This window comes from Phyllobates terribilis, unplaced genomic scaffold (genome assembly GCF_046119375.1).
Source record: "Phyllobates terribilis strain yellow unplaced genomic scaffold, ASM4611937v1 Scaffold_3__8_contigs__length_932513732, whole genome shotgun sequence".
Taxonomy (NCBI): domain Eukaryota; kingdom Metazoa; phylum Chordata; class Amphibia; order Anura; family Dendrobatidae; genus Phyllobates; species Phyllobates terribilis.
Genome location: NW_027362763.1, coordinates 741383353 through 741407661, shown reverse-complemented (window position 1 = coordinate 741407661; position 24309 = coordinate 741383353). Strand labels below are relative to the sequence as shown.

Below are 24309 nucleotides of genomic sequence, written 5' to 3'. Positions count from 1 at the left end.
TGACTCAGTAATACTCTTTTGAATGAATGGGCAAAAAAAATCCTACAGACACACTACAAATTCTTGTAGAAAACCTTTTCAGAAGAGAGGAAGCCGTCATAGTTGCAAAATGGGGACCAACTCCATATTCAACCCTACAAATTTAGAATGGAAAGTCAAAAGCTCCAGCAGGTGTAACATGGAGGGTCCCCTGTATTTTTGCCAGTACAGTGTACCTCACATCTATCTATCTAGAGAAACAGGTCAAGTAGCACTTGCCCCATGCAATCCTAGTGAAAAAGTGACTTTATTGTTACAGCCGAAACATCACATACTGAGGCATGGAATAATCTTTTGGAAATTGTGGAAATCATAATATGTATGTGTGTGGGAGCTATTGTGGGGCACCGTACTGTGTAGGGGCACTGAAGGGTCATCATATTGTGTTGGAGGCACTGTGGGGACACTATGCTATGTTGTGCGCACTGTGGAGACATCGTGCTGTGTTGGGGGCATTGTGTTGTGTTGGGGACCCTTTGGGGACATCACACTGCGTTAGAGACATTGTAGGGATATTATACTGTGTTTGGAACACTGTGGGACATGATACTGTGTTGGCATTGTAGGAACATGATACTTTTTTGGCACTGTAGAGACATGATTCTGTGTTGGGGGCATTGAGTGACATCATACTGTAATGAGAACACTGGAAATAACGTACTGTTTTGGGAACACATTGTATTATGTTGAGGACACTATGGAGACATTGTATTATGTTGGGGGAACTGTGGGGACATCGTACTGTGTTGGGGACACTGTGGAGATATTGTACTGTATTGGGCACATTGTGGGGACATTGTACTGTGTAGGGGGAACTGTAGGGAACATTGTACTTGTACGGTGTTGGGGGCACTATGGGGACATCATATTGTGCTGGAGCACTGTGGGGGCACATTACTGTTGGGGGCACTGTGGGGACATACTGTATTGGGGGGCACTGTGGAGAAATTGTACTGTGGTGTTCACAGTGGGGATATCGTACTGTGCTGGTGATATCATAATGTGGTGGAGGTACTATGGGAACATCATACTTTGTTAAAAGTACTGTGAGGGCATCATAATGTGTTGAGGGCACTGTAGGTGCATCATACTTTGCTGGGGTCATTGTGTAGGCATCATACTATGCGTCTGGGGGATAATGAAGGGGTAAATAGTATGGGGAAATTCACTATTTGAGTATCATACGGTGTTTGGGTGGGATATATTTTTGGGGGCATTATACTGTTTGGAGGGGTACCATACTGTATGTGGGCCATAAAAGGGATTGTAGTAGGTGAGAACACTAAGGGGCTTCAGCAAGGGGCACTATTTCTGTGTATGTGCTGCAAAGCATCTCCCTCTTCATGTCAATTAGAAGGCATGTCCTTCTGTGACTTCCAATTTGTGCCATGACCCAGCCTACTCTATAGAATTATTTTTTTGGGGAGGATTGTGGATGAGGGGCATGTTATCATACGATAGATTAAGCACAGTGCTGTGGCTTCCATTAAAAAGGAGGCTGTAAATAGACAAAATGTGAACAATTTTATTCCTGATTATATATGTGATCTCTGGGACTCTCACGTTTCAGTGAAATGAACGGGAAAGCACTGCGGCACCTTCAATAATATTCCAAATAAAGCAGCGCAACTGCGCTTGGTAAAGCAGCTCAGAAGAAAGAAGACTTACATCACTTAGCTGCTTCGCACGTGTAGTGGCTGCAGCGATTGGTCTCGGCTTGTTTCCGGCTTTCAGTGCCGCATCCCTTCTTGCCTGCTCCAGCAATAACCGGGCTCGCTCTTTCAATTCCTCTTGACGAGATAACATTCGTTGCTATAAGACACAAATAGAAAAATGAGGATCACTGCTGTCCTGGTGGTTCCCACCACTTCTACAGCGATCATGTCATGTGCATCATTCCCGTGAACCCTGCAGCCAACAGCCAATCACTGGCCTCTATGGCTAGGTGCTGTACACGCACGCGTCAAGCACTGCTGCTGCAGTCACATGGATGACAGACGTGATGCCTGTAGGAATAGCAACGACCTCTGGAGTGACGGTACTGGATTTAATGGGCTACTTAATACTATTTCCTGCTTCTAGGCAACTTTTTTTTAAATCCCGGTTAGCCCCTTTAAATAAAGTTATGGTCTTTATACAAGTTCTTATTGCACATCTAGGAACTTAAATACACCAATATTCTTAATCATCACATTACTTAAAGCCAGAAAAGCATATTGTAATAAATACATAAGAGAATAAGCTTTTCTTTGAAACAGCTAAAAAAATCTTTATTGATATGCATTAAAAATTTTCAAAAAGTTCAGAAAAAACAAAGTTATACAGATACAAAAAAAGAGGTGGGTAATCCTGGATAGAAAGTGTATACACTGAATAAATAGTAGTAGCAGTAATTGCTGCCAAAAGTAGTTGGTATAATAAAAGGAAGTATATAACAATGAATAGTAAACAATTAGTAATAGCACAACCTATTAATTAATAAAATGACAGTTTACTAGGCTGTATAAAACATCAATATTAGAATAACAGGCAATGTCACAAGAGTATATTATATATTCTAGACCTTAATTGCATACCAAGTCATGCAAGAAGCCTATATAGAGGTTTAATAAACAGGATAAACAAGCCATATAATACATAGAGGATAAAAATAAACCTTCTAAAGGAGTATATGAACCACAAACATATCAAATTGGAAAAAGTGTCAAGGCAGCATTACCTACAGTGTAGAGATCCAGTAACCCACCACACCCGACAAGCGTTTCGCACTGAAATGCTTCGTCCAGGGGTAATGGGCTGCTGGTATGAAGGCTATTTAAATTGTCAATGGTCAATGACATGGAGGCAAATGCTTCCATTAATTATTTACAGATGTGTAATCATTTACAAACACATGTCATTGGCTATTGACAATTTAAATAGCATTCATACCAGCAGCCCATCACCCCTGGACGAAGCATTTCAGTGCGAAACGTGTGTCGGGTGTGGTGGGTTACTGGATCTCTACACTGTACGTAATGCTGCCTTGGCACTTTTTTCCAATTTGATATGTTTGTGGTTCATATACTCCCTTAGAAGGTTCATTATGCTCTTCTATATACTATATGGCTTGTTTATCCTATTTATCATATTGTAAAAGGTGCCGAATGCATTACTTGTTCCCAGTAAAGTTATAGCAGAACATATTTCATCTTTTATAATCGCTGGATACCAGCATGCGTGATCCACTTTAGGGCTCCAACGTGTCAATCCAAAGGTCCGTGCTGGCCCCAACTCAACACAATCGAAATGTCAACTCAGGCAATAATTGACAACAGTGAAGACCAACCTAAGTCAGTGGCTGAAAGAGGAGCGGTGGGGGATCGTTGAAGGTATTACCCCTTTTTACTTTATTTAACAAGCATGAGCACCCTTAAGGATTATTTTATCTGCTATGCAACCCCATTTAACCTCACATTACCATCTGGCTGTTCCCTCCTCTGTTCTTTGCAAATCTAGCTATATTTTGGAGAAGACTCATTGGCTTTAGCTGCTTCTCATGGGCCATGTTACACTGGCACGTGCTGCCTCTATAGTTCCTACATCCTGAGCTTGAAATACTGTCCCTTCTCCTAATGAGGATGACTTAAAAAACAATAAAATAAACTTGAGCTTACGAGTTCAGCAAATGGGTAAATTAATAGGCTAATTACCAACTTGTAATTTGGAAGAAAAGACTCAAGGTGCCAGAAGTAAGTCATGCTCCCCGCTACTGCGCTGCCATTAATCTGTGACTAGACATAATGACTCGGAGAGATTTACAATCCAATAATCTATGTGAAGTGATTTACAACCTGAAAGGAACCAAAAGTGACACGTGTGCAGCAAAGCACATAAGGACGGTCCCAGCCCTCTAATTTGTGATCTGTATAAACAAAATGTGTCTTTGTTAATGTGCATCATGCGAGGTTATGTGATGAAATTTAGGAAGTGCTCCTACTTGCTGATCCTCTGGTGGCAGACGTTCCTCCCTTGTTGTCAGCACTCAGAAGATTCCTTTACAACCCTATAACGAACGTAGCTGCACTCCCTCTGTTCATATAGGATATAGTCCATGAAACATCGCCATTAACTTGTACCAGAAAGTTCTAGGTAGATGATGATGCACCTCTCTTCTGCAGCAGAACCTCTATTTTAGGAGGAAGTTAGTGGTCCAAGTCAATTTCGTTTTTTTTTTTTTTTTTTTTTTTTTTAAAGTGGTGGATCCCCCGAATGTGGCTGTAGATACCAGTGCTACCTGGGATGCCATATAATACTAATATTTGGCTTTGGGGTCAAAACTCTAAGTCTGGCAGTTTACAGTTGCGTGAATGGTACATTGATAAGTTCTCTGGTAATACATAAAAGTTTAACCTCTAGAGATGAGCAAAAAAATTACAGGACCCTAAACCGGCATCCACGTCAATATTCCAAGGCAGCCAGGCCAGGGTCCTAAGAAATTTATCGGCGTCTCTGATGTTTACTAGGACCCTAAAACAACATATTGCATCGCGAGTCAAGGTCATGATATCGCAGAAGCCTTGTATATGCCAGAGGCAACCAGGATGCTGGCACTCGAGTGCCGGCCAAGGAAGTTCACAGGACCCTGGTCCAGTTGACACAAACTACCAATTTGGATGCCGGTTTTGCAGATCTTTTTGCTCAACTCTACTAACCTCTGTATAGAGTTCTATGACTTTCTAATGCCTCGTATACTTTGTTTCAAGAGATTAGTATTCGATCACCGATTGAGACCCTTGTAGATTATATTTTGAGGCAACAAACTGGAACATATCGATTCCTGCTCTCAGCTATGCAGTCGGCATTGTTGTATCCAGTCTAGGCAACGATTAGTGAGCCAAGTAGATCAGCAGTACACATCTGGTAATTTGCTGCAATGTTTCACACTGGCGTCCAGACAGTGGAATACAAGTTGCGTTGAAGTCTCAGGAGCCTCGGTCGTAGATTCTGTCATCCTTACATGAGGAATAGTGTAGAAAGCTGCAATATTTTTTTGCGGTAAAATGACAGATGCCATGACAGAACCTAATCAGACCCCATCTTAGCCAATGGGTTCTGTCGGGTGCTGATGGACCCTACTTAATGACACTTTTTGTTCTTACAACTGACCAAAAAAATAGACTTCTTAATGCAGAAGTGAACAGATCCTTCACTCGCGGAGCAGTACCTGGACCATACCACTGTATCTAATTCTATACACACCTAGCAGGACTACCTAGGTTAGTGTTCTCATTCACGGACAGCAATCATATCTTGAAAATGATGGGTGAATTGAAACAAAAATATTAGAAATATGTTGAACTTTTCATTTATTCACCGATTCAGTTTTATTGATGTAGAAATGGACAGCTCCTTTACCATGGCCATAAACAGCAGATTTTTCTCACAATCAAAGATGGGCACGGACTGGTTATTTCTCTCTTCTGCTAGGGAAACAAAGGATCCCATCTAATAGTCACTAATGTCTTTCTCCGACGGGAAACATAGTTTTAGAAGAGATTTTTAAAATGCAGTTGGGGGAGGTCTATGACCAGTTTTCACAAGGACCTAACAGCTTCCCTGACATCTCTATTTTGTAAAAATCTGTAATTGCTTATATAGCGCCATCATATTCCGTAGCACTTCTACAGACCTCATCATCACCACTGTCTCCACTGGCTAGATTCCCTATCGCTATGTCTTTGAGTGTGGGAGAAAACCGGTGAACCCAGAGAAAACCCACACAAACACGGGGAGAACATACAAACTCCTTGCAGATGTTGTCCTTGGTGGGATTTAAACCCAGGTCCCCAGAGCTACAAAGATACAGTGCAAACAACTGAGCCACTGTGCTGTCCATACTATAAAAATTAAAGTTATGGAGCATCTTTTTTATAAAATTCTCGTGCTGCTCCTCCTGGAAGTTTATGAATCAAATAACCGCTGGATGTTAGTCCCTAAACACACCAACACAGTCCAATCAGTACTGAAATTGGCAGACAGTGTAGATAAACTCTTATTAGGACCTAAGAGGAGTAACGGAGGAATGGCACAATATAGAGTTATAAAAAATTGCTGAAAAAAATCTCCAAAATTGCTATTTTATCGGGAATACAAGTATTTACTTAAACAGAAATGTCAGTAAAGCTGACAAGTTCTATTTGAGGAAGGAGCGAGGGCAGAAAGTTGTGTTTAGCTAGAAAACTTAATCTAACTTCCATTATAGAAGACGCAAACTGTATCCCAAAAGTAATAATAAAAAAACAAAAGACACAGGAAATAAAGAGGCAGCAGAATAAACATTGAGGAAGTCCAAAAGTAAAACTTCTCAGAATTCGCCCTTCTAATGACATGGAAGGAAGGATATTTTTTTGTCAGTAAAATATTTAGCATTGCAAACAACCGTGACTCCACCTAGACAGACTCCCAAAAACCAGATCTGACACATTATGATTTATTAGGTGGGGCAGTTTATGCATTTAATTAACCCTGTTTTATATAACCATATCAAAACATTTTTCATCTCACATTTCTACATTAATGACGAGGGCAATGAAAAAAAGCAAAGTGTACGGTAACAAGACAAACCCAACCCGTACAATACAAGAATATGGGCAAGAAACTGGAAGCCGTGGGGTCACCTACCTCGGGGGTTTTTCCAGTTTGATCAGAATGGGTTGAGGCCGTTTTTGCAGCATCCAGAAGAGCACTGATCCCAGTCTGTGGAATAGATGGGACTTTTAGGGAATTATCAACAACTTTCTCATATGAGTCTCCAATTAGGCTGGTAGATGACACATTGGTCATTTTTACTTGGGTGCGGATTTCCAGCCCTTTACATTCTAGTGTGGAGGGTGGGCTATGCTTTACTTGCTCTTGTAAACCATGAGAATCTCCAGACGCTGAACCAGAAGGCGAGACTTCTTTATAAGTGTCTGAGATACAAGACAAATCGCTAAGATCAGCAACGTCTGGTTTCAACAACTTCCTTTTAGCAGCAGTTGGTGGTGCTTGGGATTGACTTGTGTATGTGCCATCAAACCTCGGCTTCTCAAGTTCAAGAGTTTTACTAGAGCCCTGGATTTCTAGTTGGCTTCTAGTCCTAGGTGTAGGAAAGTCACTTTCATTGCTAACTTGTGTACTTACGTCTTGGGATTTGCTATCATAGTTTCTTATCAGGTTATCACTAGTTACAGAGGAGTCGTTTTGAGACACCACATCCGGCACAGTGCCTGCTGCTTCCTGCCGCTCAGATGTTGGTTCATTATTCAAATCACTAAGTTCAGCATAAAACTTCTCCTGGTCAATGGAGCTGTTTGTGTCCGTTTCATAATTGCCAACCTTGTATGTGCTTTTACTACTGTTTTCTTCAATCTGAACCACATTTAATTCTTGCCCGCAAAAATGTGCCCGGATTTGATAGAGATAGGTCATAACAGTCAACTTGTCGGGGATTGCTAATAAAACCATATCGGATGGCTCCAGTAGACGAGAAATTCCTATACTGGCAAATCCATCATAAGCCTGAAAAAAATGAAGAAAAATAACACATTTTAAAAATTGTAAATGCTATGCGGTCATTACTATAGTCTAGCTATGTGGTCTTCTCTAACAATATTTTGCGGAACTATGATTGGGATGATAGTGGGAGCTGGCAATTTATTTCAATTCCGATCAATACTCACCAACCACAGTTACACTGAGTTTCTAGTAAAAGTATAAAGCCAGGGAGGACCGCCTTACTAGAATACTTCTGCAATAATTTTTACTGCGACCCGATGTCTTGCTTTCTTAGATAGAAACTGGTTCCTGAGGATCTAAGAGATACACATTTTTTAAAATCTTCAAAGAAGCATGTTGGCAGGTGGGACGGCCATGCTCTATGTAGATGGCACAAAGCGAATAGCATTGTGGACCGTCAGGAACCAGGTTTGATCTGAAGAACAGTACGGAATTGTAGTGAATGAATAGTAACATTATCTATCCAACTAATGGATATTACACAAAGTGATATTCTAATAGGTTACATTTTGATAAAGTATTAATAAATGAAGCAACATGTTGGAAATAACTCAATTCTCTGTACTAAGTCAGATTTGAGCAGCCTTCCTGTGTACTTTTTACGTCATTTTTGTGGGATATCAAATGGGAAAGTGCATTAGATTTCCTAAAAGTATATGAACACTTTTTTTTCACCTAAAGGGGTTTTTCCCATGAACAAAGTATATTTTAATCAATAGATCTTGGAATAATAATAAGTTCCACAATTGGATGTGTTTAAATAAAATGTTCCTGTGCTGAGATAATCTTATAAATGTGCCCCTGCTGTGTACTGTGTAATGGCTGTGTCTGACTGTGCAGGGACATAGTCTGATTATACCCCATCTCCTGGGCAGGGGAGGAGCCAAAAGAGAGTGTACAGACAGAATATCACGGGATCACCGCATTTTCCTGCCTGTTTTTAAGTAATGTTTTACCTCAAAGAAAGAATTATTTGCATTCTCGTGCCGTAATATCTGTATACTCTCCCCCCCCCCCCCCCCCGCCCAGGAGCTGTGGTATGATCAGACCATGTTCCTGTACGGTCAGACACAGCCATTACACAGTACACAGCAGGGGCACATTTATAAGATTATCTCAGCACAGGGTTATTTTTTTAAACACATCCAATTGTGAAATGTATTATTATTCAAAGATCTATTAACCCCTTTATAACCCAAGGTGGTTTGCACGTTAATGACCAGGCCAATTTTTACAATTCTGACCACTGTCAGTTTATGAGGTAATTACTCTGGAACGCTTCAACGGATCCCCCTGATTCTGAGATTGTTTTTTCGTGACATATTGTATCTGGAACGCTTCAACGGATCCCCCTGATTCTGAGATTGTTTTTTCGTGACATATTGTAGTTCATGATTGTGGTAAAATTTCTTCGATATCACTTGCGTTTATTTGTGAAAAAAAACGGAAATTTGGCGAAAATTTTGCAATTTTCAAAATTTGAATTTTTATGCCCTTAAATCAGAGAGATATGTCACACAAAATAGTTAATAAATAACATTTCCCACATGTCTACTTTACATCAGCACAATTTTGGAACCAACATTTTTTTTTATTAACAAAATTTACAAAACCATTTTTTTAGGGACCACATCATATTTAAAGTCACTTTGAGGGGTCTTTATGACAGAACATACCCAAAAGTGACACCATTCTAAAAACTGCACCCCTCAAGGTGCTCAAAACCACATTCAAGAACTTTATTAACCCTTCAGGTGCTTCACAGGAATTTTTGGAACGTGGAAGAAAAAAATTAACATTTAACTTTTTTCACAAAAATGTTACTTTAGACCCAATTTTTTTTTATTTCCACAGGGGTAACAGGAAAAATGGACCCCAAAATCTGTTGTGCAATTTCTCCTGAGTAAGCAGATACCCCATATGTGGGGGAAAACCACTGTTTGGGCGCACGGCAGGGTTCGGAAGGGAAGGAGCGCCAATTGACTTTTTGAATGTAAAATTTGCTTGAATAATTAGCGGACACCATGTTGCATTTGGGGAGCCCCTGATGTGCCTAAACAGTGGAAACCCCCCACAAGTGACACCATTTTGGAAACTAGACCCCTCAGGGAACTTATCTAGATGTGTGGTGAGCACCTTGAACCCCCAGGTGCTTCACAGAAGTTTATAACATTGAGCCGTAAAAATAAAATTTTCACATTTTTCCCACAAAAATGTTTTTCAGCCCCCACTTTTGCATTTTCATAAAGGTAACAGAAGAAATTGCACCATGCAGTTTGTTGTGCAATTTCTCCTGAGTTAGCAGATACCAGATATGTGGGGGAAAACCACTGTTTGGGTGCGCGGCAGGGTTCGGAAGGGAAGGAGCGCCATTTGACTTTTTGATTGTAAAATTTGCTTGAATAATTAGCGGATGTGCCCCTGATGTGCCTAAACAGTGGAAACCCGCTACAAGTGACACCATTTTGGAAACTAGACCCCTCAGGGAACTTATCTAGATGTGTGGTGAGCACCTTGAGCCCCCAAGTCCTTTACAGAAGTTTATAACATGGAGCCGTGAAAATAAAAAAATCAAACTTTTTCCACAAAAATGATGTTTTAGCCCCAATTTTTTTATTTTCACAAGGGTAAGCGGAGAAAATGGACCCCAAAAACTTTTGTGCAATTTCTCCTGAGTACGCCAATACCCCATATGTGGGGAAAATACAGTGTTTGAGCGCACGGCAAAGTTCAGAAGGGAAGGAGCACTGTGTGACTTTTTGAACGCAAAATCGGCTGGAATCGAGAGCGGACGCCATGTCGCGTTTGGAGAGCCCCTGATGTGCCTAAATAGTTGAAACCCCGCACAAGTGACCCCATTTTGGAAACTACACCCCTCAAGGATTTTATCAAGGGGTATAGTGAACATTTTGAACCCAGAGGTACGACACAGAATTTGATGACATTAGGTCATCATATTGAATAAGTTGTCATTAGTCTTCAGCGCAAGTGCTCGCTACTTGAGTTTGCATCGGGTACTCAGGTATGCACCATGTATCACGGATGCTCAAGTGAAATGCTCGAGTCCCCGCCCGCATGTTTCACGGTTATTAGACACCCCAAAAAAACCATGCGGGGATCGCTCGTGCATGGCAGGCAATCCCCGCGAGGTTTTTTTGGCCGCGAAGAATATGGGGCGGAGACTCGAGCACCCGCGATACTCAATGCATACCCGAGCACCCGATGCAAACTCAAGTAGCGAGCACTTGCACTCAACACTAGCTGCCAAATCGTCATCTTTTTTTTTTCCTTTTACTTTTGAAAAAACAAAAACAAACCCTAACCCCAAACCTAACCCTACCCTAGCCCAACCCTAACCCCAACCCCAGCGTTTATTTTTTACGCCGTTCCTAGTGCGGTATAAGTGATTAGACGACCTTATTCTTCGGGTCGGTGCGACTACAGAGATACCAGAATGATATCGGGTTTTTATGATTGACAGCTGTCACACACTAAAAGACACATTTTGTAAAATCTAGTTTTTGCATCGCCATATTTTGAGAGCTATAATTTTTCCATATTTTGGCCGACAGTCATGTGATGGCTTGTTTTTTGCGGGATGAGTTGACGTTTTTATGGGTGCCATTTTCAGGCACGTGACATATTTTGATTGCTTTCTATTCCGATTTTTGGGAGGCAGAATAAACAAAAACCAGCAAATCCGGAATTGTTTTTATGTTTTTTTTTTTAATGCTGTTCCGCGTTATTCTTCGGGTCAGTACGTTTACAGCGGTACCATATTTATATTGTTTTTCTATGTTTTGGCGCTTTTACACAATAAAAGCTATTTTATAGAAAAAATTATTTCTTTGCATCAATTTATTCTGAGAGCTATAACTTTTTGATTTTTCGGATGATGGAGCTGTATGGCGGCTTGTTTTTTGCGGGACAAGATGACGTTTTCAGCGGTACCATTTTTATTTATATTCGTCTTTTTGATCGCGAGTTATTCCACTTGTTTGTTTGGCGGTATGATCGACTTCGATCGCAGCATTACAGGGGTTAATGTGCCGGGAGCGGTGCGGGACCGCTCCCTGCACATAGTACCGGGTGTCAGCTGTGACAATCAGCTGACACCCGACGGCGATCGCGCCCGCACAGCCTGTGTGCACGCGCAATCGCGATGACGTACTAATACGGGTCAGGCTCTTAAGTCCCAAGGCACAGACGCGTATTAGTACGTCATGGTCTTTAAAGGGGTTAATTAAAATGCGGATTAAAATTAACTTTATTCGTGGGACAATCCCTTTCAGCACATTAAACCTTACAAGTTTCAGATTTATATTTTTAAAATGTTTAGAAATCCATGTATCATTTTCTTTACACTTCACAAATACTTGCTACTTTGTGTTGGTATATCACATAAAATCCCTATAAAATACATTTAAGTTTGTGGGTATAACATGAAGAAAATGTGGAAAAGTTCACGGGGTATGAATACTATTTCAAGGCACTGAATCTGGATGCAAATTGAGGCTACTCCTATCATTTCAAGGCTATTCCCATTATTAAATGCTATCACCTATTCACAGACTGCTAGGATCCCAACTGATACAAAGTACGGGGCTTCGAAATAGCCTGTTGTAATGGAGCAGTTGCCACTTATTCTCTATGGGACTGGTGGAGATGGTGCACGACTTTTTCTGTCAGTCCTGTAGAAAATTAATGCAGCGGTGGTTCGCATGTGCTTCTGAAGACGTGTTTCAGAACTTGTTCTTTTGAGGGCAGCCTAGAAGGCAGACCCCCCCACATCTGCAAGTTATTGACTATACCGAGCATAAGTGAGAAGTTTTAGTAATGAGAATATCCCTATATTTGTGTATCTGTCAGGGATCTTGTTCTGACAACAGTATTTGTAACTTTAACTGTTAGCTTTGTTTTTAAGAACATATAATTTGATTCATGACAATATGAAAGCCTAGCTGAACTTTGATGTGGTCATAAAGTAAGTAATTTTAGAAGAGAAAAGTTGCATAAAATTTACAAACTCTGCTGTCAATCAAACTCACTGACGGATTTACAGGTAACTCATTCTGCAGCCAACTACATACAGTGAAGCAAAGAGGCTGCATAAGCCAAATTATTAAAAATTATTATAATTTTTTTTAATAGTAATTTTCATTGAAAGATTTTCATTGAAAGATTTTCATAATTTACAAGAAATAGACTTGAAAAAAAGAAATACAAACTAACAGGTTGCAATGAAAACAGATCTGTGATAGATATGTAACTGATTATAATAATAATAATAATCAAAAATTAAAATGATAAAAAAAATGCATGCATGTAAAAAAAAAACAAAAAAAACCCTGAAGGTGTCCATTTGTTTTAAAAGGCTACATACACCTTCAAGCAATTTTGTCATCGTCTAAACAAAATGAAAAATAAAGCAAACTTTGCAAGTAGAAATATCCTACAGCGCCCATGCGGAGTATGTGTCTCCGTGATAACAGATAGTAAACAAACTATGCAGTTTTATAATTTCTCAAACTTGCGCCCTACTTTGTGCTAATGTACATTTGGTAGGCTAGCTAGAAAAAGTCGACAAAAAAAGAAAAAAAAAATGTAACGGTAGATCACATGATCAGAGTTTGTTTGTTGTCTGATGCTATGGAAACGCACAGTCTGCATAGGGGCTGTAGAAGCAAAATTGTACAAAACGTATAATACTTATTCGCAAAGTTTGTTTTATTTTTCATTTTCAATTTAACAGAACACAAAAAAAGTTGAAAGTATACATTGTCTTTAAAGAATGTGGACAACTGTAGGTGTAATTTTGTTTTTCTTAAATGCATGCATTTTTGATATTCTGTAAGAATTCAGACAGAATCCCCTTTGCGGATTTCAAATTCTCAGAAATGCTCAATTAACGTAGCTTTTTGCAGCCATTGCATGGGATTTCCTACAATGTAATGCACAAAGCAAGTACGGTAACACAGAGCTCAGAAAATCCGCAGCATCAAAACCATTTGAGAACGTCCAGATGAAACTGAAAAGAAAAAAAATCAATTGCAGATTTTGTAATCGATCCATGGCAAAATATATTAGGTTTGTCTTTTACTGCAGATTTCACCCTATGCATCGCAAAGGTAGCAATCTGGCGTACAAATCTGCAGAAAAAAATGACATGAAGCAGGTTTAGAATGTGTGTTGATGAGATTTTTAAAATCCTATCAATTTTGCCATTATTGTAAGATGTGAGATACCCAAATCTGATGAAAAGTTTACAGTTTCTGCCCTGTGAGAACATTACTTTATGGTTACACATTCAGCCAATAAGGTCTATTCCATGGGAGGACCCATCAAACTTTCAAAGGTTGAGCAGTACTAAAGAAGTGTGTTTAGAGCAGCAATATCCAGGGTGGCCAACCGTCCAGAAATTCCTGGACAGTCTGTAAAAAATAGGTCACTTTTTTGCCTTATCTGTAAAAAAAATTAAGGCGGCCATGATTTTTTGGAAGCCGAAACCCCCCCCCCCCCAAAAAAAAGTACATAATTTTTAGACTGCCATTATCATCATTATACATAATTTTTGGACTGTAATTATCATTTTACAGTTCACCGTGAATTCAGCTTAATATTAGAATTCTGAGCTGCAGACATTTATCACCTATAATCTTAACGATTCATAATGGTTTTCCTACGTGTCCATAAAAAATATGGTCTGTCCGTGATTTTTTGATATCCTATCCAGAAAAAATAAGTCAAGTTGGCAATTCTGGCAATAGCGCATCTGGAAACTGCTCTCTTGTTGATGGCAATGTCCTGGTTCCAGAAACCCAGAAGAGAAAGCCTGAAGCATCGAAGAAGGTGGACAGCAACAAGAGGGGAGCAGCGGAAGATTGGTAGGGGAGCATATACGGTACTTTTTTTTTTTTTTTTAGACCTTGTTGAGACCTTTAAAATTTGACAGAATTGTAATTAGCAAAATCTGCTTGTAAGTTTATCTAATCAATATATGGTGCTCACCTAAGTGGTTTATGTATGGTAATTTACAAATTCATGTTGACTTATACGTAACATTTAACTACTGTTACAAAAAAAGCTATAAAAAACTGGAAGAAAACAATATGTAGGATCCAAGTCTCTATACAGTAGCTGTCCCCCATCACTCCAACCTTGGAGCCCAATAACTGTCATTTTCACAAATTGCTTTATTCCTGATATGATACTGAAGGATCTCAAGTATGTAATCAGAACCAGTTATCTGTGTAACACTGGTCTAATATTTTTCAGACCACGTTCCTCCGGTGATTGACAACCTGAGACAGATCAGAGTTTATCAACCTGGATCAACTGACAAGCTTTTCCAGTGGTGTAAAGCTATCACTTCCAATCTGCAACTCCTGAGGACTCAATTTATTTACAGCGAGTATTCCAGGAGATTGCTACTCATCGGAGAATCTCGTCATTCAAGAATAACAACAAAAAAATTTGAAATTAAAGGGTTTTTTCCACGAACAAAAGTTTATTTTAATCAATACATCTTGGAATAATAATAAGTTCCACAATTAGATGTGTTTAAATAAAATGTTCCTGTGCTGAGATAATCTTATATATGTGCCCCTGCTGTGTACTGTGTAATGGCTGTGTCTGACCGTACAGGAACATGGTCTGATCATACCACATCTCCTGGGCAGGGAGGACGCAAAAGAGTATACAGACAATACAGTAGGGGATTGCTGCTAATTCTTTTTGAGAGGTAAAACATTTCCCTGCTTTTTTTTTTAAAAAACAATGTTTTACTTCAAAGAAAGATTAATTTGTGATCCCCAGCAGTAATATCTGTACACATTCCCCTCCACCCCCGACCTGCCCAGGAGATGTGGTATGATCAGACCATGTTCCTGCACAGTCAGACACAGCCATTACACAGTACACAGCAGGGGCACAATTATAAGATTATCTCAGCACAGGAACATTTTATTTAAACACATCCAATTGTGGAAATTATTATTATTCCAAGATCTATTAATTAAAATTAACTTTTGTTTGTGGGAAAACCTCTTTAAGTTCAAGAATTTAAATATTGAAAAGTAATGACAGACAATAATATACAGTACGCATGGCAATCTAGTAATTTTACTACAGTTCTTTAAGACAACCATACCGGTCATAAAATGTAATCCTAATTCCACAACGTGGTGCTTCCCAATCTTGTTATCAAGGAAACCCAGTGCACAAAGTCTGAGATTTTTGTAACGTTGCATAGGTGATTTAATTGGTTTCAATTAAAGTGAATTCAAGCGGATTTTCTGCTGTGGATCCACGGAAATTTGGGTGTTGGGTGCGGATTTAACATGGATTTGATCCAGCGCATTGCAAAGCTGAAAATCTGCAGCATAAATTGCCATACTGCATATATTAAAATCCGCACCGAAAATCAGTTACCGCTTCAGATTTTTCATGAGATTTTCTAAAATATTCAACCACTTTATGGAAATCTAGATGAAAAATCTGCAGTGCATCTATCTGCCACATATAAACATACCCTAATTCTATACGTTTATATGTGGCAGGTTTGTAGGGGTTGCTTGAGGACAGATTTGGAAAACACTGACCGCAAACAGTTTTAAAGCCAAGTATATCTACTCAAATACATGAAAATATCCATCAGGGTAGAGTCATATGAGAGTATAAAAAAAATTAGAATTTCATCCAGAAAAGTGGGACAATTTATTTTTCTCACTTGCCATTTGTGCACAATCAATTTTTTTCCGGCAGCAGCTATTGATAATTTACAAAACCAATTATAGTTTCCTGTGTTACAGAATTGTAATGTATCCATAAAAATCAGACACTGTACTGGAGCTCCGTATGGCATCAGATTTTTTTTGCGCACCCATAGACTTGAATGGGCGAGTCTGATCCAATTTATGGAAAAAAAACTAGTGCATGCTGCCATTTTTTTCACACACAGATTAGGTCAGTGAAAAAAAAAATTGCTTGTCGTCTGCACTGCCCCTTTGAATAACATTGAGTGTGGTGCGTTTTTTTAATGGAAAGCACTTGGTCCGAAAATATGGTTGTGTGAACAGCGCTTAGGCAGGGTTCACATTGCATTATCTCTGCTGTTTTATCACGTTATCCAGAGCTTTTATCTGAAAATGGAAAACTATAGAGTCGTACCCCTGACAAAACCTTTGAGCCACAAATACCCTTTTTTGGGTATTCTGGTGGAAGCCGCTGACTGTGCTGAAAGAACAGAAAACCGCAAACTGAACCGTGACTTAGTTATCCCTTATCCCCTCGCTTCCTGATCACCGAGAGTCTGCCCGCTGAGACCTCACTGATCCCGAGAACCAGGGATCTGAATGGGACCACTGGCTGGTCTTCTGCACTTCTGTAAGAACGAATGGAGCGGCAGTGCGCATGATCGACCACAATCCATTCACACGGGGATCTTCAGAACCCCGTTTCTCGGGACTGGTGGAGTTGCCAGAGTTCAGTCCCCCAGCAATTGGGAAGGTAAAACTTCCAAACTTCAGAATACCGGTTTAACTTCGATTATACAAATTTATCAAAGATTCTCATACTGGATGATTAATTTGATGCATCTACATAGTCAAGCCTACGGTTACACCCTTTATCAGTTGTCTTACTTTGTTCCTATAAGTTATGGCAAATTTTGGCGCATTTTTGGCAAAGGGGGTGGATTGTTACTGTTAAGGATACACTCCACTTCTGATAAGCCACAACCTCCTTGTTGAAAGTGTCTGAAAAAAAATTAATGTCTTGCAAGGCATGTTTTATTTTTTTTGTACAAGTTAAAAAATAAATTTGGCACATGTAGTTAGTAAATCAGTCCCACAATGTGTACTACCCATGGTTATATATGTGCCTAGATCATAGGACAAGGAAAAAAAAAAAAAAAGAAAGAAGCTTCCGATGCTATTGAGGTTACTGGAGCTTAATGTAAGCTGGGCCATTGCTTATACTTTGTTATCGTCTTCTCTGGTCACCAGGGAAGTGTTCATGGCCTGTAAACACGTGAATGTGCTGGACGGCCATACGATAAAGGCATCCTAGCAGCCACAGATATTTAAGTAGCCCCAACCGAAAGGACTCCATCAGTAGATGATGTTTGCCGAGATAAGGACAACACAACACTAATCTGTCTTTGACTTTATCGTTGTTGATCAGCCTTCCCCTCTTGCTTGCTGTGTAATTGCAGTTATTTGTTCTACTGAAAAACACCCAAGATAACCAAACCACCCCACATACAATCAAAATTATCTGATACAAACTTCCGGGATGTTGGAGGACGGTGAGAAGTGATGGATTTAAATGTCTCCATATACAATCGAAATGATCTGATACAAACTTCTGCTACGTCGGAGGACGGCGAGAGGTGGAGAGAAGTGTCTGCACCGCACAGGGAACCTTGTATTATGGTAGACTGTATGTGATCTACAACTGCAGAACATGGTATGTATGATCCCAGGAAAATGTACGATTTCTATGCCAAAAATCAAGAGAAGTATACTTATGGGCTCCTTGCAATTTGGCTTTTCAACTGTATACCAGGGCCATCAGAGTAGCTCCCAGGGCAAGGAACACAGTATGTTGAATGTTATTGTAAAATTTCCCTAACTCCCCATATAATTGTCCCTTAATTAATATTTTGGGCGCCTAGCATTCCATTTCTATGTCTAAACCTACTGCTATGACCTAATTCAGACATCAGTAGTCAGTTTTTTTTAGTACGTGGAGAAAAAAAAAATTCTCCACCTTCTCCTTTCTGACAGTCTGTGAAAATCGCCCACACTCGGATGTCATCCGTCACTAGGATCAACAGATAGTGCTCTGTTTTTCCCCCGGAAAAAAAACAAACCAGACAGAATGAATGCATTGTGGTTTGGATTTTTTTTTGTCTTTTTACACTATAAAAAAAACAACACATGACAGATGGTAAAAAAAAAAAAAAAAAGCCCCCAAAACAGATGAAAAACTTATTTTTTTCCTTGTTAGGCTGAAAGACGTATTAAACATGCTGATATTACACTGTTGTAAGCTCAAAGGTGAATTATTGCAAAAATGTTGTCAACTATGTACAGTGACCTCAGAAAACGAGAAACTCATTAAGTTGGATGATTCAAAAGATCCATTCTCAATTTTGCCTCCAACATACATGTAAAAACAACAAAAAAATGTGTACATATGACGATATAAAATTAAGAAAAGGCGTAAAATGTGTGGAAATCATCATATAGAAGAAATACCCTTCCTGGTTATAAAATTAAGCAATTGACCCCACAAGTGAATCAATGAACCAGGATTAATCATTTCCGTACAGAACATCTTGAGGATGAGCTACCTTTTATAAATCAAAGTGTGAACAGCCTAAGACATTGTTCTGATATACTCCAGTGTTGTCAGTACATGCATCGCCTGTAGGGAAATACTCTGCAATTCTGATCGCACCCACCATAGAAGTCTAGCTTATAACTAAATACGAAGAACAAGAACAGTACTAGAGGTAATGCACCACCCCTCTTTAAAAAAAAAAAAAAAAGAACAAACATAAAAAATAAATAAAAAATTAGAAAAAAAATATATTTTATATACACACATATAATACAATATACACACTGGGCAGTACAAAAAAAAGCTATTTACTATGGTGCATGACCACATCCTACATGTTATATAATGTCCTATAAAATGTATTAAAAGTCATGTATCCGTCTTTATGAGCCAGGAAAATCAAGCAGAACGTCTTTTATGGCATGTTACAAGATGAAGATGGAGCATGAGCGACAGCTAGAACTACATATAAAAATGACCAAACAGGATATTACTTTGTATAATGTCTGATTGACAGCCATCAATAGCTGACTGTCAAGAAAAGCACCACAGGCAGTTTCCCAAACATTCGCCAATTATACGACACACTGACATATTGGACGGGATCAGGTGACACAGGTAAATGGCTTTCTTTAAATTTGCTGCCGTGTCTGGATTCAAAGAAAGAAAAGCTTTGTTTGATGCAACTTGGGAGCGGAAATAACAGCAAATCTTTTGCTAACTTGCTGAGCACAAACAGACTGAGTATCGTGTTGTAGTGTACTGTTTTATGCAATCAGCTTTATTAGACATGAAAAACGTCGCTCACGTCAGAAAAAAACAGAACCTCTACAAGATATTTATATCTGTTTGACCAACCACTCTCAGAGTATAAATAATAAAAAAAAAAAACCCTCATTTCACAATACTTGTTTTTATAACTAGTTTTAATTTTTTTCTTTTTTGCGTGGTTTTTGGTCTATTTTTTCAACAATAATGGGGCACATGTATCAAGCCAAATGTGCCAGAATTCTGGCATAACCCTCTTCCATGAGTTGCAGTATATTTTCTGATGTATTTTATGCACTTTTTACGACTTGTCCGACTAGGGAGGTCATGACTTTGCTGTAAAGGGGCAGGGAATGCACCAAGAAATGCAGGTGTCCAGGGGCAGACATACCACGGGCGGACATACCACTGGTGCAACCTGTGCAGATGCTCAAGGGCCCAAAGGGCAAGGGGGCCACTTACTATTTCCAAAGCAGGTGGACTTGTACATTATGATGAGCTATTGGACTACAAAAGGGCCCATTTATTGTTCTTGCACATGCGCCCTCTTCTGGCTATGTCCACTCCAAGGTGTCGCAATGCAACCACATTCACTTATACAGAGATGCAACATGGCAGCGGCACCGTGTGAACTTCAGTCACAGCCAAAGTCACTGTGTATATGATCCTTTTGCTTTAGAGCGCTGAATAACTACAATTAGGGTTTTTTACATTTATTTTTTAAAAATTCTAATGCACCCAATTCCCTAATAGCTAGTGAAAAGTGTAGTCCTAAAGTGGAGTGTATTCCAAGAAGATGACAATATAATTAGGGTCGTTCAGCTTCTACTTGTCTATTCCCAAATTGCTAGTAGACTCCCCAGTGTATTACCACGAAGGTTATCAGGGAACAACTATGTAGAGGAGGAAAGAAATCTGCAGGAAGCAAGTAGCATACTCCATGTTGCTGTCATGCTTGGCTCTGCGGGGTGATGACAGGACATACAACTGCACAATAACCGAGGCTAATTACATTTTAGATTCCAGGAATGGTATACCACTAGTGAAAGGATGTAAACCAAGACAGCAATGGCCAGATTGTGTTTCCTCTCGTTTGCCCCAAATCCCCTGATCCGAATGACTACCGCAGTCTTCTGCCTCCTAACAGACCTGCAAAATACGATCCCTTTAAAAATGTTTGTAGTCGCAAAAAAAAAAAAAAAAATTCCAGCTTCTTTTATAGGGTACAATTAGGGATACAACATATTAGGTTTTTCCTGTCCATTGAGAAGTTCTAGACAGAGAAAGTCTAAGATCTCAACAATGGTTCCTTATACAGCTGCCATTGCCAGAGGTGATTTGATTTGGCTGCCTCTCAATCCGGGCTCAGGACTGAAGGTAAAGTGTTAATCGATGGTGCACAGTCCCTGGACGGTTAGTGGTAAGGCATTGTGTAAGAGTATAATAAAGTATGGACATACCTGTCAATACCTGTGATTTTTTCCCTTTAAAAAGGACCTTTCCCCAATCTTTACACTTATACTTTACTTTATACCTTCGCAACAGAAAAAAAAATAAAAAATTAAAACTATGTTTTACTCAGCTATTCAGCCCCTTTACTATTAACAAAAAAAAACAACCTATGACGAAAGGGAAGATGAGGTCCACTGAATTTATACAAAAAAATTCTTTATTAATACAAAAAACACACAAAATAGATAAAAAGCAATAAAAATGGGGAAAAAACATATGCAAAGACAACTACACCACTCAGGAGAATAAAAAATAGCCCTTCCAACAAACTAACCTAAAGCAGTGAAGGTAAGTATAATCAAATTTGTTAGGAATGTTTTTTTCAATAAGCAGGACAGAGTCCTTAAATTATGTGTGTGCATATGCATTGGCTCATCAGTTTAGACAATGAGTGTGCCAATTATGGCCATTAATGCCATTATCTTGTATTTGTAGAGTAGTACATTACATCCTAAGTGGAAAACAAACATATCAAAATACCCTACAAGTTCATGTCTCTAGAGAAAATTATTTTTCTTTTCAAAAATCATTGTCACAAATCATTTATAAAGTGTCATAGTGCAAATGCAAATCAATTGTAAAGTGCTTATGCATGAGAGAATACCACTTTAATAGTGCACATACAGGTGCTTCTCACTAAATTAGATCATCAGAATTTATTTCAGTTCTTCTATACAAAAAGTGAAACTCGTATATTATATAGAGTCATTACAAACAGAGTGATCTATTTCAAGTGTTTATTTCTGTTAATGTTGATGATTATGGCTTACAGCCAATGAAAACCCAAAAGTCATTATCTCAGTAAATTAGAATACTATACAACACCAGCTTGAAAAATGTTTTTAAAATCCGAAATGTGGCCTACTGAAATGTATGTTCAGTAAATGCCCTCAATTCTTGGTCGGGGCTCCTTTTGCATCAATTACTGCATCAATGTGGCGTGGCATGGAGGCGATCAGCCTGTGGCACTGCTGAGGTGTTATGGAAGCCCAGGGTGCTTTGATAGCAGCCTTCAGCTCATCTGCATTGTTGGGTCTGGTGTCTCTCATCTTCCTCTTGACAATACCTCATAGATTCTCTATGGGGTTAAGGTCAGGCGAGTTTGCTGGCCAATCAAGCACAGTGAAACTGTTGGTTTTAAACCAGGTATTGGTACTTTTGGCAGTGTGTACAGGGGCCAAGTCCTGCTGGAGAATGACATTTCCATCTCCAAAAAGCTTGTCGGCAGAGGGAAGCATGAAGTGCTCTAAAATTTCCTGATAGACGGCTACGCTGATTTTGGTCTTGATAAAACACAGTGGACCTACACCAGCAGGTGACATGGCTCCCCAAACCATCACTGATTGTGGAAACCTCACACTAGACCTCAAGCAGCTTGGATTGTGGCCTCTCCACTCTTCCTCCAGACTCTGGGACCTTGATTTCCAAATGAAATGCAAAATTTACTTTCATCTGAAAACACCTTGGACCACTGAGCAACAGTCCAGGTCTTTTTCTCCTTGGCCCAGGTAAGACGCTTCTGGCGTTGTCTATTGGTCATGAGTGGCTTGACACAAGGAATGCGACACTTGTAGCCCATGTCCTGGATACGTCTGTGTGTGGTGGCTCTTGAAGCAATGACTCCAGCAGCAGTCCACTCCTTGTTAATCTCCCCCAAATTTTTGAATAGCCTTTTCTTAACAATCCTTTCAAGACTGCGGTTATCCCGGTTGCTTGTGCACCTTTTTCTACCACACTTTCCTTCCACTAAACGTTCCATTAATATGCTTGGATACAGCACTCTGCACAGCCAGCTTCTTTAGCAATGACCTTTTGTGGCTTACCCTCCTTGTGGAGTGTGTCAATGACTGTCTTCTGGACATCTGTCCAGTCAGCAGTCTTCTCCATCATTGTGGAGCCTACTGAAACAGACTAAGGGACCTTTTTAAATGCTTAGGAAGCCTTTGCAGGTGTTTTTTGTTAATTATTCTAATTTACTGAGATAATGACTTTTGTGTTTTCCTTGTCTGTAAGCCATAATCATCAACATTAATAGAAATAAACACTTGAAATAGATCACTGTTTGTAATGACTCTATATAATATATGAGTTTCACTTTTTGAATTGAAGAACTGAAATAAATTAACTTTTTGATGATGTTCTAATTTAGTGAGAAGCAGTTGTATATGTTTTGTGCTGTCATTAAATATAACAGTCATCTAGAGCAATATTAAGTCAAAGCATACCCATAATGCATATGAAAATAGGTTAAAACCTATTCAATGTAATAAACCTCAATGTAATCAACCTGAGTGCTAGCCGTGGTCCCATTGCGTGTTTCACGTTAGCCTGACTTCTGGGGGATAAATGTAATTAATGTAATTTATCCCCCAAGAATAAGCTAACGCGAAACGCGCGTTGGGGCCACAGCTACCACTCAGGTTGAATCCTTTAGCCTATTTTCATATGCATTATAGTTATGCTTTGCCTTAATATTGCTCTAGATAACTGTTATATTTAATGACAGTGGTATTCTCTCATTCATGAGCACTTTACAAATGATTTGTGACAATGATTTTTGAAAAGAAAAATAATTTTCTCTAGAGATATGAACTTGTAGGGTATTTTGATATGAGTTTGTTTTCCACTTAGGATGTAATGTACTATTTTACAAATACAAGATAATGGCATTAATGGCCATAATTGGCACACTCATTGTCTAAACTGATGAGCCAATGCATATGCACACACATAATTTTAGGACTCTGCCTTGCTTATTGAAAAAAACATTCCTAACAAATTTGATACTACTTACCTTCACTGTTTTAGGTTAGGTTGCTGGAGGGGCTATTTTATACTATCCAGAGTTGTGTAGTTGTCTCCGCATATGTTTTTCCAAATTTGTATTGATTTTTATCCATTGTGTGTGTTTTTCGTATTTGTAAAGAATTTTTTTGTATAAATTCAGTGGGCCTTATCTTCCCTTTCTTCATAGTTTTTTTTGGGTTTAGTGCCCCAATACATTGTTAGGTAATTTCTTTCGGTTTACCCTTTATTATAAGGTATATAAAACTTTGGGCTTTATTTAACAAAAGAGGCTAAAAAATGGCCATTTTTTACAGGGCA

At 39.1% G+C, this 24309-nt stretch overlaps 1 protein-coding gene across 7 annotated transcripts in view; it reads right to left on the bottom strand.

Moving 5' to 3' along the window:
- Positions 1-24309, bottom strand: part of EHBP1 (EH domain binding protein 1) — a 445048-nt gene that overhangs the window by 196481 nt on the left and 224258 nt on the right. For all 7 annotated transcript variants that reach the window (XM_073672136.1, XM_073672138.1, XM_073672139.1 and 4 more), the window contains 2 exons: positions 6703-7581; positions 1708-1851 (listed from right to left, as the gene is read on the bottom strand). In XM_073672136.1, the coding sequence (XP_073528237.1) occupies positions 1708-1851; positions 6703-7581 (1023 nt within the window). The remainder of the gene's footprint in view (positions 1-1707; positions 1852-6702; positions 7582-24309) is intronic.